General features: G+C 39.3%; 1 protein-coding gene across 1 annotated transcript in view; it reads right to left on the bottom strand.

The window, feature by feature from the left end:
* Positions 1-5,039: 5,039 nt before the first annotated feature.
* LOC121302581 (E3 ubiquitin-protein ligase CBL-B-like) overlaps positions 5,040-19,637 on the bottom strand; it is a 16,699-nt gene continuing 2,101 nt past the window's right edge. Inside the window, exons 2-12 of the mRNA XM_041232583.1 lie at positions 19,484-19,615; positions 16,004-16,204; positions 14,403-14,588; positions 13,792-14,163; positions 11,695-11,798; positions 10,521-10,667; positions 9,994-10,073; positions 9,181-9,303; positions 8,037-8,186; positions 7,480-7,599; positions 5,040-5,442 (exon numbers count right to left, since the gene is read on the bottom strand). Of these exons, the coding sequence (XP_041088517.1) occupies positions 5,171-5,442; positions 7,480-7,599; positions 8,037-8,186; positions 9,181-9,303; positions 9,994-10,073; positions 10,521-10,667; positions 11,695-11,798; positions 13,792-14,163; positions 14,403-14,588; positions 16,004-16,204; positions 19,484-19,615 (1,887 nt within the window). The 3' untranslated portion in view covers positions 5,040-5,170. The remainder of the gene's footprint in view (positions 5,443-7,479; positions 7,600-8,036; positions 8,187-9,180; positions 9,304-9,993; positions 10,074-10,520; positions 10,668-11,694; positions 11,799-13,791; positions 14,164-14,402; positions 14,589-16,003; positions 16,205-19,483; positions 19,616-19,637) is intronic.

Here is a 19,637-nt window from a genome sequence, read left to right as displayed (position 1 = left end):
GAAAACCTAATTAATTTTTCTTTAAGGAATTTTCAGAAACTTACAGAACGAGTCAAGTATTCCACCATCTCGGTCTGCTGTCAGATGGATAAAATGTTTAAGCGCTACTCGAAGAAAAGCTTATTTTTTGTGTTCTTCTTGAATGCCTTTGTCAATGGTTTGTTTTATATATATATATATATATATATATATATATATATATATATATATATATATATATTGTAATGTGTTTGAAACTGATTTGCCCTGTAGATTTGTAATGTGTAGTTGAGGCACTTGACAAACACACGTTTGCTCATAAATAAAAGGGGGAAGTAGTCCAGCACCCAATCCCCCGTGCTGCACACCTTGGTAAACAGTTTACCTTGTATCTTACATGTGATACATTTTATTTTATTTATGTCCCGAGTTCATTAGACGCATTAACAGCAACCCTTGTAATATATATCTGTGCTGTTTTAAATGATGGTCATTTTGTTTGTTTTTTCCATTGCTAAGTGATGGATTACTGTGTTGTTTGTTTTAAAAGGCAACATGGAAATCGTGGTTAACTACAAAGTACTGTAAAGAAAATAAAGGATGTATCTGCTAAAAAAAAAAAAAATCTCAAAGTTGAGCTGAGTGCATGTTTGGACGTGCTGAGGTTTGGAGAATGTGTTACACAATTATTAACTGATAACAAATTACTTTCTGACAGCAATCAGAATTTTGCTTTGTTTTCAGTCACTACTGTATATGACATTTAGCTGCCTGAATTATTGAATTAGACAGCAGGTGAAAAAAAAGCAATGTTGCAGTTTTCTAAAAGCATGGTATAAACCTGTTGCAAACTTTATTAGCTCTTTACACTACCCCCCCACCCTGCAGTGTTGTGTGTGAAACTCTGTGGGAGAGAACAAGTGCCACTATCTGTGTTCCACTGCAATGCTGAAATGATCCACTGTACGTAGTATTGTATCCAGGTGTTAAATGTGCTACTTTTTGGCGTAAGGCTGTTTTATACTGTAAGGGACAGGTTGAGTGTAGCAGTGCTTCAATAGCTGTGCAGGAGTTAGGCTTTAGAAGTTTTGACCTGTTTTAATGTAGGCCTTCAACATTTAGAAACGAAGTTGTCAGAATTGTTTTTTACACAATTAAAACTATTATTGTATCTGTTCAAAAATTAAAACAGATCTAATGTAAAAGTAACAAAAAGACAAGACAACCGTGCGGCTGGTGTGCGCTGTGCTCGAATGGCGTCCAGCTGTTTGTGTGTTTTTAAAGTACTTTTTATCTTCACTCAAATGGAAATCTGTTCAGGTCCGCAGTGAAACCAAAGAGAGGGGGAATATGAGAGAAGGCCATACTTGTTCTGTAAATATTGACCTTTGTTTTTGTACTTTTTTTTTTTTGTTTGTTTTAAATAAAAGTGTACATTTTGAAAACAAAAATCCCAATGACACCTGACTTTGCTTCCTTGTTAATTTTGTGTTGCGTGTACAATGGGTTACACCAAGTCATACAGCATTTCTTCTTTAGGACGTATACATAAGACATGGACATTTAACAGCTGCAGTGGCAATGCTTTACTAAGATGAGCACCAGTTCTGATGGCCTTTTCTTTTCTAGTTAATTGTATAACCTTTAACATGTGCTTTTTCTTTTAGTGTAAGAGAAAGCAGTTATTCCCCTTGTCCACAAGGTGGCACAGTTACAATTCAATTAGAATGTGCATTGAAACACTAAGGGATGAGAAAATTAAAAGCAAGTCTTCCATTCCAATAAAAGCATGCAGTAACAACAAGTATTTATTTTGATTAGAAGTCTTTCTCCAAGTTTTCAATTAAGTATATTTTAGTATTACTACATATTGTTGCAATGTGTGTTTTATAATTATAGATGCACACATTGATTTGCTGTGGCACCTTTTTTAAAATCCCATTAAAATGATCAATGTCCTTGTTCAGCAGTATAATAATAAAGTATTCTGTTGGGGGAATCAGCGAGAGCTCCACCGTGATTGTTTCTGAAGTGTGCACAGGAAGATGCAAGGACACGGGAGGAAACATGTGGCAGCTAGAAAACAAGATTTCAGATCTCCGAAGTTCTAGAATGCACTATATTATTTCTCATCATGCACGAGGCACGGTTAGTATGACATCAGCACGTTTTCTCACATATTGCTAAAATGTATAGGAGACGTGAGCGAACTGTCTTTGTTTTGCACGGTTTACTGCATCGCCATTTAGTTTTTTTGTGTTTCCGGTTCTTCCAGCTCCAACTGTTGGTAAGAAATGGAATATAATCTGCAATATTTCTGTAGAATATTCTGCAGTGCTAAATATAATCAGATTATGTGTGTTTATACTGCCAGGGAACTTGGGTGTTTCAAACTCTTAATCAGGAGCAACAGGTTGGACAATGTGTTGATTTTGTGTGGATGTACAAAGTTGACAGATTTTTGCACTCAACGAAGTCAGGTCCAATGGGCTCAGTGTGGACCTTGGTTTACACGGTAATACCCACAGTGGGAATTGCCTTTTTTGAATTTCCACAGCACACCATTATTTATAAAAGAAAAAATAAACACCCCTACACACACAGTTGTTAGCACTGGTTTTATAAAACATTTTACAAGAACAGATTTATAGGTTACTGAAGAATTTTAAAAATGGAAAAACATCCAGATAATGCTTTAATAAAATATAAATTAATTGAACACATCACTATTTTCCATGTTAAATAAAAAATGCCTTTTTTTGTCTTTTATAAAACACACTGCCTGAAGCTTTTTCTTCTCAAAAAAATAAAATAAAATACTGCAATCTGGTTTTGGAAATCCTTCTTAGAAGAACTGAATCAAGGGCCACAGCATACTTGACTCGGCATCGACTTTAGATTTTCAAGTTAAGACAAAAACACCAGAGAACCATTGCAAAAGCTTCACGTGAAGAACTGCAAACCTGAACAGAAAAAAAACAAATGCACCTGGTATTTAAAGTTAAATTCACATTGTAATAAATAAGACGGAGGAAACATCCATGTAGCCTGGCTGCACTGAGGAAGCCTGGGAAAATGTGTTCACATGAAGCCCTCCGAGCAGCAACACGTTAATGTATCCTTTGCCATTGCTGTATGTTAAACAATGCGAGCGACACATGGCCCTGAAAGGCTGTCCTCAAAAGCTCAGGCAGAAGGTTACCTTTTGGTTCAAGAAGTGATCAGTTTCACACAGGTTTCTAATATTTCAGCACCTGGAGGGCATCACAAGACATGGGGTAGCACTATGGTGAGCTTTGGGATGGCTGGATTACAGATGTAGTTTTTACATTCCAGCCATACCTATTAATATTATATTTGTATTAATATTACTATTAGTAGATAAGACTAATGAGCATCACATTACACAACTCATTCTTTATTTTATGAAAGCCAAAACCACACATACATACAGTACAACTACTGCTTGAAGCTTACCTCTGCTCACCAGAGTTACACTTTTGGCACATGGACATAATATTCCTTTTTCTGTGGGTTATCTTCCGTTATACAAGAGTTATATAACAATTTGCTGGGCTGATAAACTAACTGCGTTGTGATTTCCTTTATGAAAACGGCTATCCAAAGCAACTTAAGACTAGGGGGGTGAACTATGCATCAACCGATGCTGCTGCAGAGTCACTTGCAATAGGACCTTGGTAGGATAAAGGTCCTTGGTAGGATGGGATTGAACCGGCAACCTCCTGGTAACAAGCCCCTTTCTTTAACCACTGGACCACCAAGCCTGCTGTCTTCAACAGAAAAACTATAATTGCCCCCCTCCCCCTCCCCAGTCAGGCCTGGTGTGTGGATGAAAGGCAGTGCAGACATTGTGAATTACTGAGCAACTCAACTGTTGCTGTGGAACTACTGCTCTGGCCAAAGGTTTTGCAGCAGCCTACAGAATTAACACATTGTGCTTCATAAAGTCAAATGAAACCTGCTGAACAATGTTATGTTAACATATTTAATTTTTTTAAATTAAATACTATACTATTATGGCTTCCAGCAGACTTTCTAGTTTCTTTGATTACACAATGTTAAATAAGATTTTAAAATTCTGTTCATTTTGGTTTTTTTTTTTTTTTTTTTTTTTAATTGTCAATCCTAAAATTCTAGGCGAGGCAAAAACTTTTGGCCATAGACTAGACAGGAAGGAAGTTCTAGGCAGGTATTCTATCTTACAGCTTGGTGGGCTGGATAGTGTCAAAAGCAGCACCTCTTTGAATTGGTTTTTGTCGTTGTTTCACCCCCTCACAATCAGTACTGTAAATGATTTGCACAGTGTGGAACTAGAATGCAATGCACTGTTTGAAAGTACTGGATATGCATTTCAGTCACGAGAGGATGCGTCTTCTGCGAATCATTGAGGAAGATTTAAAAACTAAAAAAAACTAAGCTACCCCAGGATCTTACAAAGGTCAATACCCGTGCAGACACACACACAAAATATATAATGCACTGTACATTCAGAAATGAATTGGTCAGATAAGAAATCTCAGAAAAAAATAACATTACTCAGTAGTGAAGGCCACATGCTTTTCTTTTTGTTTTGCATCAGTTTGTAAAAGGAAACGCACAGTCCATTAAAGCATTTTCAAGATACAAATGATGCCAACAGGTTTTTTTTGCTTTGTTTTTACATCAAACTTTTAGCAAATATCGACAAATTCTAAAGAGCCCCCCACCAGCAAAAGCGCATGATCAGGAACGGGGTCTGAAACATGGTATCTGGACTGAGTGCTCCCGAGGGGAAGAGGGAACATCGTGAAAGAGCACACATGAAGGCTTAAAAAAAAACAAAAAAAAAAAAAAAAAAAAAAAAAAAAAAAACACACAACGTAAACAAGCTTTTCACAGGTTTAACATTCAAGAAGTAAACTTTTTCATTTTTCTTCAGTTCAACCCTGATTCATTTCATTATGGTAAAATCGATTAGCTGTGCATTTCTCCATCACTGCAACAAAGATAAGAGCTTTTTTTTTTTTTTTTCCCTTTGCATCTTCCCCCCCCACCCCCACCCCCACCCCTTTGCAACTCTCTGTCGATGCCTGCCGAGCACAGTCGTGTTGCGGAAAATCTTAAATCCCCTGCATGTCCAATATCTCCTTCCGGGTCTCGCTTGGTATACGCGCCTGGTTTTTTTTTTTCGCTACAGGTTTTGCAGTCTTGGAGACATTGCGGGAAAGCAGGCAAACTCTCTCAAAATGTTCCGAGCCACGTCCACTTTGTTCTGAGCGATCATCAGAGCCCTTTTCACGTCCTCGAAGGAGTAGCCCTCCCCCATCAGTTTGGCGATTTTGGCATCAGCGTTTTCCTCGGCGGTCTTGTGGCTGTATGCCTTTCTGTGATGTGGCTCGGGCGTGGATCTGCGGGGCAGTGGTTTGGGAGGCCGCGCTGGTGCATGGGCGCTGTCTACAGGGACTGAAAGCACAGCGATGTCAAAACATATGCTAGCAGAGGCCAGTCCACTTGCAGGGATGGAAAAAAGACTCTGCATAGTAGTTTGAGCCATTCCTGGATTTACAATGAGTTTAATAAAACACAACTGAGCTTATTATCTATACACTGGGGCTAAATCAAGCCTGTGTTAAAACCTGGAGGGGATGAAACTGCTAAGCAATAAATTTCCACCCCTACCATGTATACCAAACATGCCTTTAATTAACAGTAAATAAATGAGTACATGGTCATAATCCCAAAATACACTAAGCACAGCAGATCATACACTAACAAAATGAATAATGCTTCTTGAACTCTTTCATTATTATTATTTTCATATTCTGTGTTAGTCACATTTTTGACATACCAAGATACAAGGGGTATTTCTACTGCCATACAAGGCCATAAACTGAGCAAAAACAACAGACCGCATTGTTGTGTTCAGAGATTAACACATTTTACTCCATTTAAATGAATACCCAACAACTTAAATTTCTTAAAAGGAAATAATACTTGGAAAATAAGTTTCAGCACACCCTTACCAGAAACACTTAATGCATAAAAAGGGAGGGTGAAATTGTTAATCATATTCCATAAATTCACTAGAAACCAAGCCACACAATCTTCAAGAAAAAAGCAAAATGTCAATTTTCAGGTACTGTAGCTCATGCAACTTTTCCAATGCTGTATACAGCCAGATCCAGCAGATGGCACCACTGAAGCACAAAAACCTGCTTTTATTTTTATTCTACCCTGTAATTTTGTGATTACGTTTTTGGGTTCCAATCCAGCATCAGCAACCTGAAAAAAATATCCAATATAATAGAATATGTTTTTCTTCTAATTTCTGGATTTGAAGTCATGTACTTTAGAGCATGATACTCTAGCAGGCGATCAATCATTCATCTCTGTCAACAGCCCATGTTAAATCGAGATTCCAGAGGGCTTTCTGATTGGCTCAGACCACTGGCATTCTGTTGTCACAAGTTCCAATACAGACATCAAAGATCAGAGAAATGGTAAACAGGTGACCCAGATTCCAGTACATGTAAATAAATCTTGAGATAATTGAGACCAGGTTCAATTTAGGTTGGCTCTCACTCCAAGCACCAAACCAAGTGCATATTTGTGAACCCCTTTATAAAAAAAAGTGTGCAAACGCAAACATTCACTAGATTTTGCATTTTATTCCTGCACTGATGTATTTCGATTAGACTAATTGATAAGTCAGCTGTTAATTAGCTTCCATTAACCTCTCCGTTTCCTGAAACTAAAAATCAAAACTCTGCTAATCAAGTAAATCCACATTCCGCTCCGAGGTGACCTCTGCTTGTTTTAATCATTTCAAGGCCAAGCTAAAAATGTGTCACCGATTTACTATGGAACTATCCGAATAAGATAAAAGGCAAGCATTTTCTTCAAGAAAAGCATATGAAAATAATGTAGCTCCTCTTTGCAGACATGCATTCATATTTTGGTCTGCTGTACTCAGACGTGCGTATCTCAAGATTTCTATTCATCACGTAATAAGTGGTATAAAATATTATGTTCTAAAAGGATTACTGAACAGACTGTAGGGTTTAAAACACAACGCATTGCTCTCCCTGGCTTACTGCTTTGTTGTACGTATCCCTAACATAGAAATGACCGTCTTGATATTTGTATTAACATATCCCTGGTCATAAATCAGTTTTGACCAGTTATTTTCCTTTCACATTGGTTAGGCATCAGGTCATCCTGTCAAAGTTTATTCTAAACTCACAGCATCAGCTGCTGGAATCTAACCTGTTCAATGAGAATAATTTCATTGGTGGCATTTTGGCAAGGATGAAAATGAGGTGGAGGCTGGCAAGGAGGTCAACTCAAAGCACATCACAGATTGCAAAGAGAGGCAAGTGTGTGAGGCACCTCCTTAGCTAATGTCGGCTTGGTTTTTGGTGATGGTTGGAGGGATTTTTCCTGTTAATCAAATTATATTTTTTTGGAGTTGTGAAACTTGGCCCATCTTTTCTTTTTTACCTGCTGGTGGGAGCTGGTCATAATCCTGTGTTATTCGATGAGGAGGTTTCATGTTGTCTCCGGTCGACCTTCTCACAGGGGGCTGGGGAACAGGACCGCCAAGCATGTCAAAGAAGTTATCTACAATACAAAATAAAAAGCGCACACACACACAAACTAAATGAACATTAAGAAATTAGGGTATCAGCTCTGTAAAGATCCGTTAAAAGGTTCAAGTCCAGGGGTGTTGGGTGACCCTTTCCTCAGAGATGTACAAAGATACAATTTGATAATGCATTTGTATACTCTTGTACTTATATATACACAACACTACAAGAAATGTAATTCATACACAAATGCCAACTGTATCAAACTCCTCAAGGATCATTTATGATAACTGCGTTCATAGCTCCTTCTGCTGTTATTCAGTTTACCAAGATTTAAACCTTTCATCTTCAAAAACTAAATTTTTCTTCTCAAAACATCCAAATGACTGCATCTAGCTTGTTGCCCTGCAGCAGGTGGGAGTAGACTGAGCTGCCTCCCCTTCAGGGAGCCCCGATGAGCCCAGGCCTTACCGTTGGCTCCGAGGTGGAAGGGGTCATGGCTGGAGGAGGGCCGGCTGGCCGAGCCGCTGGGTTTGGGAGAGGAGTACTCAGTTAGGCTGTGCCGGGTTGGCGGTGGTGGAGGGGGCAGCGACGGAGGAGGGCTGTCGAACGGATCCTCCCCTGTGTACAGCAGCAGGATTAATACATGGAGCCACTACCAGCAAACTTGGACAAGCAGGAAAAGCTAAAATGCAGTGCAGGCTCCTCAGCTGACTCGCACAGAGCGAGACTGACTGACTTGTTTCCTTTACAGACTGGAAGCAAGGCAAAATCCCAATAACTCACAGCAAATGTACACTTGAATTAACACCCTGTGTAAAATCCTGTGTTAAGATTATTGGCACAGAGGGCGTGATTAGTCTCAAGTAACTGTCATTTTACAGTACATCAATTTCTAGTTGGCATTTCATGTTTTTTTTTTTTTTTTTTTCAGTTATTCATTGGTTTCAATGTTGCTCTACAGTAAATCTCTCAAGCACACCTTGTGAATTGTGTTACTCTGGCTCTGAGGGTACGCTATCAAAGAATTTCTTGTAAAGCTTTTTGTTCTGGCTGAATTAATGTTTTCAAGCAAAATAAAATGTAAGAAGATTTTACTGCACAACAATGGTGGTCATGTCTGAGTGAGTGTGCGACCAGTCCTGACTCCCACAAACAACAATTAAAACGAGGTATGCATGGATAGTTAATTCACCATTACTAAGAACCGAGACATCCACCCATCTATCTATCTATAAAAAAAAACAGTCCAGTTTCTTACTGTGGTTCTAAAATGTGTGACCAACTGCTTCTCACTCGGTCAGCTCAGACAAATCAAAATTAAATTAGAGCTCATTAAATACAGGCAATTATTTAAACACTAAGGCTGTCTGATCTTCTCAGGTACTCTTGAAACATTTACATTGCAGGGTTTGAAATAAGACACTGCATAGTAGTTTCAACCATTCCAGGTTTTTCTATGAGCTTGATTAGCCACAGTTTATCCGCAACAAGCTCGGGTGTGTCTTAAACTCCTAGTAAAAACAAGGAATGGACAATACTGCTATGCTACTTGTTACTTCCATCCCTGCATCCCGTGCTGTGCAGGTGCTCCTGAGCTACTGTCAGTGTGTACCTGAGGGAGGCACCAGGATGTCGTAGTCTGATGGGGTCCTGTTCAGAGAGGGGCTGAGCTTCTGCTGGTCTCTCATTGCAGGTCTAGTAGGAACGGAGCCTGCAGACAAGACAAAAGGATCACCTGGGAAGAACAAGAATTCAGGACCTGTTAATCACAAGATGAGAAAACACTTACAGCTGCATGACAGGGTGCTTTTCATACTGACACGACTGACGCTTGCACGCCTGGGTGACGGTGGAATACAAACCACACAATTATAGGGTACACTCCTGCATTCCGACAGGCAGTACTCACGCAAGTAGCAATCTAGAAGAGGTCTGTTGTATTATGCCATTACTAAAATGCAACAATTCTACAAGTGCAATACATTAAAATAACACAACCACACAGCTTGATACACCAGCTGTCTTGACCAGTAAGTTAAGGATCAAGGTTGTACATGACAGCCCAAACATAGCGACACATCGCTAAAAGATGGTCAGTGCTATGTGCTTATAAGAATCTCATTAATACAAGCTGTATCTGTTGGTTATTTAAAACATCTAGCATTAGCATGCACCTGACACAGTGAAACCAACATTCAAGACACAATGCGATACCTGTCAGTCAGTTCTGAACCCTTTTTTCTTTTTTTTTTTTTTTTTTTTTTTTTTTTTTTTTTTAGTTTTTAGGTAAAGCAGAACACACATACACCCACCCAGTGATCTTGCTTTGGCAGTAAATGAGTAATGTTTGTGAGCAGCAACACTCTTGTGAGACAGCTTGCTCAATAACACGCTACTTGTGCGGAATATGACAGTGATGCATTACCGAGCTCTAGAGACTTATGCTTCTTTCCCTCAGATGAGTTGTCAGATGTTCCGTTAACGCACTGTCCATCCTCAAGCACCCTGGAAACAAACAAGCAACATTAAAACAAAGAGAACATGTACATCCCAAGACCCTGAATACTCAATAACACGTGGTTTACTAGAAACAGCTTTTCAAGATGTTATGACAAAAATTCTCCTTCCTGCTAAATCAGCAAGAATGCGGTAAGCATGTTTTAATCTTCTTCATCTAAAAAGAACATCCTGACTCTCGTGAATAGGGGATCCGTGGGCGCTAACAGAGTCACAAACACTGTTCACACAGAGATTAAAGGGTAGTACAATTACTGGAACTGTACTGTCTTCCCACTTTAGTCCTCCCTGCACCACTGCTCTTGTGTTGATCACGTATCTGCACATAGCATGCATTTGTTTTCACAGTCCTCAAACTGTTCACTAACTGTTAGTTTAATGCACACTGCTTAACCTACACCAGGATGATCGCTTCAGACAAAACCGAGGGGTTACCTGTTTGGGATTCTGACAGCAATGCATGCAGGAGGTTGCGAGGCAAGAGAAACAGGATGCGATGAAGGGATCTGATACTCGTCTTCACTGGTTTCGAGCCGTCCTCTGCTTTTTTCTGTACAGGGGTTTGTAAAAGGATTGGGGTACCTAAAATCAAAACAAACAAATCAGAGCAAAAGGCAAGTTAAGGTTTCTTGTAAGTAAGTAATTTTGGAGGCAGCTACAGTTCGGGGTTTGATATTACTAAAAGCAGACCTTGAAAAATAAATGTAACGTTTAGGAATATGTGCAAGTTATACTCCTTAGGTAAACTATGCCTTTATTTGTTCACAAACCTAAATGGCTATAGGCAGGGATAGGATGGCAGAACTTCAGCCCACTGTGTCCCAAAAGTTCTAAAGACATGGGGTCTTGGGGGAGGGAGGGGTTATTGTTATTAAATATGATCCTAGCAACAGTTATTGTGACCAGTCTGTCACACTAAATTCTGATGCCCTCATGTATGGTAGCTCTATAGAAAACTAAAACTGTCAAAGCAACTAAAGTCATTGTTCATTTTAATGGATTTGTAGATATCACACTCACTGCACAACAGGCAGTTTTACATAACTCTTTAAATCAAACTGACTGAATATAAACTACATGATTGTTTTATAATTAATTAAATCACACAACACATATTGCACCATTTTGATGACCACTACTTTTCCAATTTCAACTCGGGCCAAATGTTTACTTTTAATATAATTCTTCTAATCTCCTGCAGATGGTGCACCAACTCAATGCTCTAAAGTACATCTAGTTCACAGCTTGCAGATTTCAAAAAGGCGTTATAAAATTCACATCAGTATAACAATAACTATACTTTAACAGGGAGCATTTAAGCAAAATAGATGCTTTTCACAGCATGCTAGCTGAACTAACTCGGTATCCACATGTAGTGATATATGTAGCTTCTTTTTTTGACATTGAACCTGGCTCTTAACTGCTGCATAGCACAGGACATGAAACCCACATTTATGTGAAAAAGCCTACACAGAAAATAAACTTATCAGCTCCCTCTCCTCACAAAATTATTCTGTAGCTGACACTGTAGAAAAGATTCCAGTGTAAAATATAACTGAAGTACAAGCACTTCAATGCTTGCCAGAGCAGTGTGGGAGTGTGAACTCACTTGTGGCCGAGGGGCTGGATGCAGGCAGCAGGCGGAGGGGGCGAGTGTCGAGGCGGAGGGATGTCATATGCGTCGTTACCAAGGTGACCATTTGAGAAAAGAGGCTAAGAGAGAGAGAGTGAGACAGAGATTTTAATGAACAGCACTTATGTTAAGCTCAAGAGTTTTTCTTTCACTGTCTTGTGTCGATTGGCAAGATGAAAGCATGCATCAGCTTTCTTTTTATTTGTATAAAACATCACTGCTTCTAAATTCGCCATCGACTCCCAGTCTGCTTTGTAAAAAGAAACTTCATGCATGGACATCACAAGGCACTTTACAAGACAATATTGAGCTTATAGAGAAAGCAGAAAGATGTTGGGAAAGCTGTCAAGTCCAGCAGTCCTTAGTTTTGATTCAAATTGTTGTGGAAGTGGAAGAAGTGTAAAATGGGAGATTCTTGGCAGACTTACAAGGGAGGAGAGCAAGGAATTAAAACACAAATAGTCTGAAAGGTGGAACCAATGCACTAGAGAGTCATGTGACTGCTACCCACTGTTGCTAATTAGTACCGTAAGTAAAGGAATGCTTCCGGCCATACTGGCTTTTTTACAGCCTTAAAAAAATAAAAAAAATACTCAAGTCTGATCTGCCGAGAATTCCTTAAATCTGTACTTTTAAAAGGAAACCACCTGCAGTACAGTATTTTATAGTGGGTCTGCTAAAATGCAGGGTGAACATAAAAATCCAGGTGCCAAGATGTATGTTCTTTAAAAATCAGACGGACATAACCAAGAGACTGCCATGTTTAAAATACATATACACACAGACAAGTAAAACCAAAATAAACTAAGTCGAACTTCAAAACAGCACCTGCAACTTCTTTTAAAGAGCAGAATATCCTCCTGATTTTATTATCTGTGCTCCAGGAAGCAGCCGCTAAAGGGACCATGTGTGGCAGAGTGCCAAAGCACTGGAGCAGACAGCACACTGTTCCTGTCAGCTCTCATACAAAACAGACAAGCTTCAGGTCTACGCAGATCTTCTGCAGGAGGCAATGTCAGCCTTTGCAGCAACGCACAGCGCACCGCGAGTGAAGCAGCACTAAATATTCAGACAAAACAGAGCTGAGAGTTTATATTGTGTAAGAAGTCTGAATAAATATTGGAATATGGTTGGTGGTGCTAGACACCTATGAGGATAATTTATTAGAATGGCTTGCTATCAGACTGAAAGGCTAATCCACATATAATAAAAAGGGGTTTATGCTGACTTTAATAAAATCAGATATATCAAAGATTCCCTGGCAATACATAACATTCATTATTTGACTAGAAGAGCTGAAATCCCTGCTTCATTTAACCTTTTTAATTTAAGCTGCAGGTGCATGGAATAGGATTTACGTGTTGCACACACTGCCACTCAGTAGCCAAATGTGTTAATTGCATTGGGCCAAGTTTACCTACATGACACATGGTAAAAAAACAATGCTACATTACCTGAGCTAATACAGGCAAATCTATTGTCTCACTGTTCTGATGAATGGAAATGTCACTGCGGCACTGTGTCTCAGGGGGGGATCATGAATGTGAAGCAATGCAAAAGTTGGAAATGTTTCACAGGTTAAAACATTCATGCAAATTAAGGCTGGTAAATACTGTAAACCTGCTAATTTCATCGAGCGATGTTCTTCCTCTGTAACTATTAAAGCTTCAAAGATCACACATTTTTGGCTGCTCATCGGCACTGCAACTTGAAATCGAGATTAATAAAAAGACAGCTGAAAAACAAAGTGCAGGATTGTGGCACTCTCTCCATCAGTCAATGTATTACTGAGGATTTCTCAGCTGCAATCATTTGAACAAGAAACAAGCTAAGAGCAAAAACTAGCTACTGCAGCAAACCTTGTCCTTTTTTAATACTTGGATTTTCTTCAACCCCACCTACTGCAAAAACAAACAAAACAGGTATGCAGAGAACAAATACACCACAACATCTGTGCACTTCACTGTCAGGAAGGTTATTAACAAATCACTCTATTGAAAAGCCGGTAGTCCTGTTAACTTCATCGCAGCAATCCAAGATTAAACAACGTGCCCAAAAGAAAGGTTTCCTCACCTTGACACCGTCTGGAGGCAGCTCGAGGAGCCTCTGGATCTGCCAGCCCAATCCCTGGTCAGCTGTTAAGTTGCCAGCTCTGCCATTAGGGTGGGAGGGTGCGGTGAGCCCCAGCTTGGGCGATCGGTCTGCGGCGAGTCGGCTGTCCGTGTGCAGCGCCGGGCCCAGGCTGTCTCGAGGGCACCAGGCCTCAGGGGGCACGTGCGGCTCCCTGGTGGGCACACTGGCAGGGATTTGGGGGATCCAAGCGGCCCGGCCATCCGGCGGGATAGGAGGGGGTCTCTCGGGCGGGGGTGGAGGAGGAGGGTCTCTCAGGGGAGGTGGGGGAGCAGGGAGAGGCTTGTCCTGTTTCCTCGCCATAAACGGAGAAGTCTGAAAACAGAATGCAAGAGAGTTCAATCCCCAGCCAATTACGAGACTTTGTTCCAGACATGTACACAACTGTGTGTTTCATATGTATAAAAAGGCACACTACCTTTTTTTTATTTTTACTATGATTGATCTAAGGCATGGTCAAAATGTATGCAATTACACAGGTGCATATCATACACAGGTGCACGCCAGCACTGACAGTGCTGATAACTGAAGAGCTCCGGCAGTGCTGGTCTCACCTTGGGTGAGCTGGTGGGGCTGGCGCAGGGCGAGCGGATCACCCCTTTCTGGATGAGGTCCAGTCGGGGAGGCACGGGCGGGAGGCTGAGGTGCTGGATCTGCTGCGTTTCAGGGGGGGCCTTCCTTCGCTGAGCCACGGGGGAGGAGTTTGGTGATGTCACAGGGGAATTCTGTCTCTCTGTGAACTGGAGCAGAAAAAAAAAAAAAAAAAAAAAACACTGAAGGGAGGCGACATAATAGAGTGATATTAGCAGGGACCAAAATCAGACAGACAAACAAGAAATCTCCACTATTTACAATCACAAACCCTTCAGTGAGTCCCCCCCTCCCCTGCACCCAGAATCACCTCAGCACTGAACACTTAATCCACCACAGCTAGAATAAGCTGTCTGTGCAATGTATAATAACAATGTCTTTGACGTGGTGTGATATGCTTTATACTCGACAGCATATTTTCCTTTTCCTGATATTCCTTTCGAATGCAGGCTGGTATACTACACCACTGTTTATGCAGAATTTTGAATCCTGGCTTGAATCAGATGAGAAAAGGCTCTTCCCACAGACTCCCACAAAACGTTCTGAACGTTGCTGAACACACAAGCTAGCAAGAGACTAGATGGCAAATCAGCACTTTAAAAAAGGCCTTATTCTAATCTATGAGATTGAATTATTATTCAAGGAAACTACTTTAGCAGAAACAGGATTTTGCAAATGTAAGAAATGAGGGAGGAGGCTTTTTTATTTTTTACTTTAATCATGTATTAGAAAAATGACAAATTTTCATAATAGTTGTCTATCAATGTGTACTGGTTCAAATACCACATATTGCTAGACAAAAAAAACAAAAACACAACACAAAATCTTATGGTGACCTATGAACTGCTTTTAAATACCAAGGCTGTAGAAAGACTCAAGGAAAATGCTGACAAAAACTGCATAATGGGCATAATGAGTCACAAAATGAATCTCTCACATGATGAATAATTGCAAAGATGTGCTGAACATCTATTTCTTGATGTCAGATGCGTGAATCAGGGTCATAGGGTCGTGTGGAAACAGAGGGTACGATTCTATCAACCACCAGGCAGGCAACAACAAGTTTGTGCGATCGTATCAACACTTCAGTGCTTATCGATGAGGCTGCAGATGACAACTGACCATTTTTCTTTCTTGAACAAGTTGATTACCACAAAGAATATCCAAGTTATTTTGAATTGCTGCCATTTTAAAAGTAATGCTGATTTATTTCCACTCTAATTAACACTGAACACCTGTCACCCCCAAATATTGTCGTCACAACTGACAGCTACATCATCGTTGTAACTTTGTGACGTAAAAAGTTAATAAGCCTATATTATCTTTAACACACTGATAACGTATTTGTTTTATATATTATAAAAGAATAAACCAACCAAAAAAAAACCATGACATCACTATATACACATACACAATACATTTAGAATACATCTTGGCTTGTATCAACACAAACTTACAAATGAGTAACACTGGAGCTCAAGGTAGATGGGATCAAAGCCAGGGCCTCCTGCAGTGCTCTGCTCCTTCCACTGAACCACACTACCTTTGAAATGCAGGCTCTTACCTTTCTGACTGAAGCGAGTCGGTTCATCATCAGGGACTCTTCTTTGTCATCGTCGTCGTCCAGGTCTAGCATAGGGGAACAGAAAGTGTCCATAAAATTGAACTTGGCGCTGTCATCTCGTGGATCAAAAGGGTCCACAATGATTGGTTCAGTGCCCTTGATTTCACAGCGGCAAAACGGACAGCCTTGACCGTCCGATTCCTGCGGACAAAGCAGAAGAGGAGACGTGTAAAGGCTTTGGTTTCAAGAGTAGATAGCTCTGTTCTCAGGATGTACCTGAGCCCCGGATAAGTTTTTGCTGATGTTATGAGATTCTGTCTCCGCTTATCTTTTGCCACCGACAGTAAGCCCAGAATAGACTGTCTGTCAAAACTGCACTCATTTCTTGACACAGAATAAAAAGGATACATGAATATTAAATAATCCTACACTTATGGGCTTTATATAAACCCTTTGTTGTGCAGTATACGCTTGAATAAAGACTATGAAATAATCTTACACTATTAACCGGCTACAGCAACACAAAAGCACGTAATTAGGGCTATTATGCCTTTAACTACTGTAGCAAGTTCCTTGTTCATCATCTGTTTGTAGATGGTTAATAATGAATCCTTAAAACTAAAAATAAATCGTTTTACTTTTACAGCACTTCAGCTTTCATAATTATTTCTAATTTAACTTTCAATTTCACATAGTATTAAAAAAAGTGGTGTACAGTGTATCAAGATAATACAAATTATGGCAACTGAAAAATATTTTCCAATAATTCTTACAAGACGTTGTATTTTTCATTATAATTCTTACAAGACTTTAACATTAAAATAGAACCATATCTCTTTCTAAAGTGCCAATATATTTAACTGATACTCGTGTTGCAATTTTCATTAACAATTTTTACTAAACAGGCAGCAATGATATACAGTATTAATGGGTTACAAGCTGCCAGATTAACTAGAACTCTTAACAGAGGCAGAGAAAAACCAAACGCTACTTGTTGCTAGTCAGATGTTCTGGCATAAGAATCACAGCATTAGGGGGCCAACAGTGATAACAGGGTGGAGACTCCAGCAAGAGTGGAATAAGAACCAGGTGTTTAAAAACAAAACAGCAACACATACAAGGAAAACTGATCTGCATGATGAAACAAAATTCTGAAAGCATATCTTGGGACAGTTAATTAGAAATGAGTTTTTTCTGAATAAAAATTAAAGAAAATGAGTGTGGCCCTAACATAAAGGGAATTGCATTTCGAATCAAGTCATATGGGCAGAGTAGAGAGTCTGTTATTCAGGAGTTCATTAACCACAGTGCCAGGTAATGAAGTCAGGTCCCAATAAAACAGCTAGTTGTTTTTTTAGCGTGTGTAAAGATGTTTTGATTATAGAACAAAAGGATCCCAACTGTCAGCGTGGTGCATTTAAAGCATTATTAACTAACCTCTGTATTGAAAAGGGTTCCTGAATTTTGCAGTTTTTAGAGAGTCCTTTTACTAAAATTAGTCTTATAACCATTTAAAAAACTGGAATGTTCAGAAAAGGCACCTCAATCTAAATTTTTATATCTCTCTCTCTCTCTCTATATATATATATATATATATATATATATATATATATATATATATATATATATATATATATATATATATATAGCAGAGTGTAGTATCCTTCGGTAGTGTCCTCCCTTGTAAGCTGCTCAGGTCTCTTGTACACAGCAGTCACATTGATAATTGCATTTCTCAGATAAGATTTTTTTTTCCTCCCCATTGTTATCCACTGTATTCCATTAGGCAGGCTTTGGGAGTTCTGTTACAAAAAAGTGTAAAAATGATTCTTTCAGGGCTTTTGAAATACTGGATTTCCGTTTTCTTCAAAAAGAAATGAAGCTTCAATGCAGTTACTCAGAGGCGCAGGTGTGTGCGTCATCACACACACGATATATAATATATATATCTATATATATATATCCTATATATATATATATATATATATATATATATATATAAATTAGCTCGAAGAGCCAGCTGCCCTATGTGTGTATGTGTGGAATATATATATATATATATTCCACACGCACACACACAAAAATCAGGGGTATAGTTAGGTCTACTGTGAATCATACTTTACTGGAAGCCATGCATATTAAAAGAAACCAAATGAAATGAAACCAAAATCAGAAATTAAAACCTTGCTGTTAATTTAGGGGCTTGCAAGTAGTCTGAAGTTGTTTTTTGTTCTTTTTTCAAACTGGGGTTTTATCTTTATAGACAAAAAAAAGTCTGCTACTGATAATTTGGAGTATAAAAAACACTGATAAGTTGCTGCATGTTCATTTGAAGCCCTTGAAAAGAACAAGGTAACGTCTTCCTGGCAACTGTTTCAAGCAACTAGCTGTAGGGCACAGAAGTACTGCCCTGTGTGAAAAGTTCAAGCAGCACCATCACATTAAATCGGATTTAAGAAACCTGGCACAAACAATGTTGTTTCAACAGTTGCCAGAAAAAGTTAATAATACCCTCTTACAATACTAAGCAATACAACAAATATTGTTTAAAACAATAGATAAAAAGTCTGCCAGTATAACTTCGTAACATGCATTTCATTATAAATTCATCCAATTGTTTTCCTAATCTTAAAAAGAAATTAGGGTTATGCAAATGTTTTTCTCTCTTCTGAAAAATCCTGATTGTTGTTCTGCAGCAAAACTACCTTTATATAGCACCTTTTCATGACAAGGAAATAATAATAATAATAAAGCTAATTTCTTCAAAGCCCAAAACTACATTCTTAATCCTGTATGTTCTGAAGGTTTTCCCTTGTGCAATGTAATTGGAAATAAATATCACACAGATGAACATCTCTTAGTCACAACAGGCCTTCTACACAAGTAATCTGGGCAGTTGAATCAAACAGCCCTCTTTATGGAAGGGCCAGTGTGCTTACAATTCATAACCCTGCCATTCAAACTTTGATACGAATGCGATTCCAAGAACTTCAAACCACTCCCCTCCAAAAAAAAAAAAAAAAAAAAGAAAGAAAGAAAGAAAACCACCCCGATGTTGCACAACATGGCAATGTATTTAAAACCTCGAGGCATGGCTAATCAGTGTGATTATACACACGCACGGAGACCAGCTATCATTCTTTTTTTCTTATTCCGTCAATAAGCCCAATTGTCGAAACAAACACATTTTAATCCAAAACATACAAGCAGAGGCTCGAGATGGGAAGACAGCCTGATTTTCATTAACGAGGCGCCTTTCTGTGACATCAACTGTAGTGTTGGTTACAATTGCCCTTCGGCAGAAAAACTGCGTGCAACCTTGCACCACCACAAGGGGGCACCCCCGAGACTATAAAGCCATACTGTGTTCATTACTGGCCAAAACTATGAAGCTGTAGCATTACTGAACCTCAACTTACCTAGCAGGTTGCATGCTCTCCGATGGACAGCAGGAATACATGTAAAAGTTCTCTCAATTACCTGCCATGCTGTCAGACAAGAAGTGCACATGAGGTGCCCACAAGGCTCGATCTTCACATCCTTGTTGTTCTCTGCGCATATTTTACACAGCTGGAAGGTGGAGCCCATCTCGCAGTACAATTCGTATTGCTCCTGCAAATACACAAGCTTGTTT

This window comes from Polyodon spathula, chromosome 30 (assembly GCF_017654505.1).
Source record: "Polyodon spathula isolate WHYD16114869_AA chromosome 30, ASM1765450v1, whole genome shotgun sequence".
Taxonomy (NCBI): Eukaryota; Metazoa; Chordata; class Actinopteri; order Acipenseriformes; family Polyodontidae; genus Polyodon; species Polyodon spathula.
This window is presented reverse-complemented; position numbering and strand designations above follow the sequence as displayed.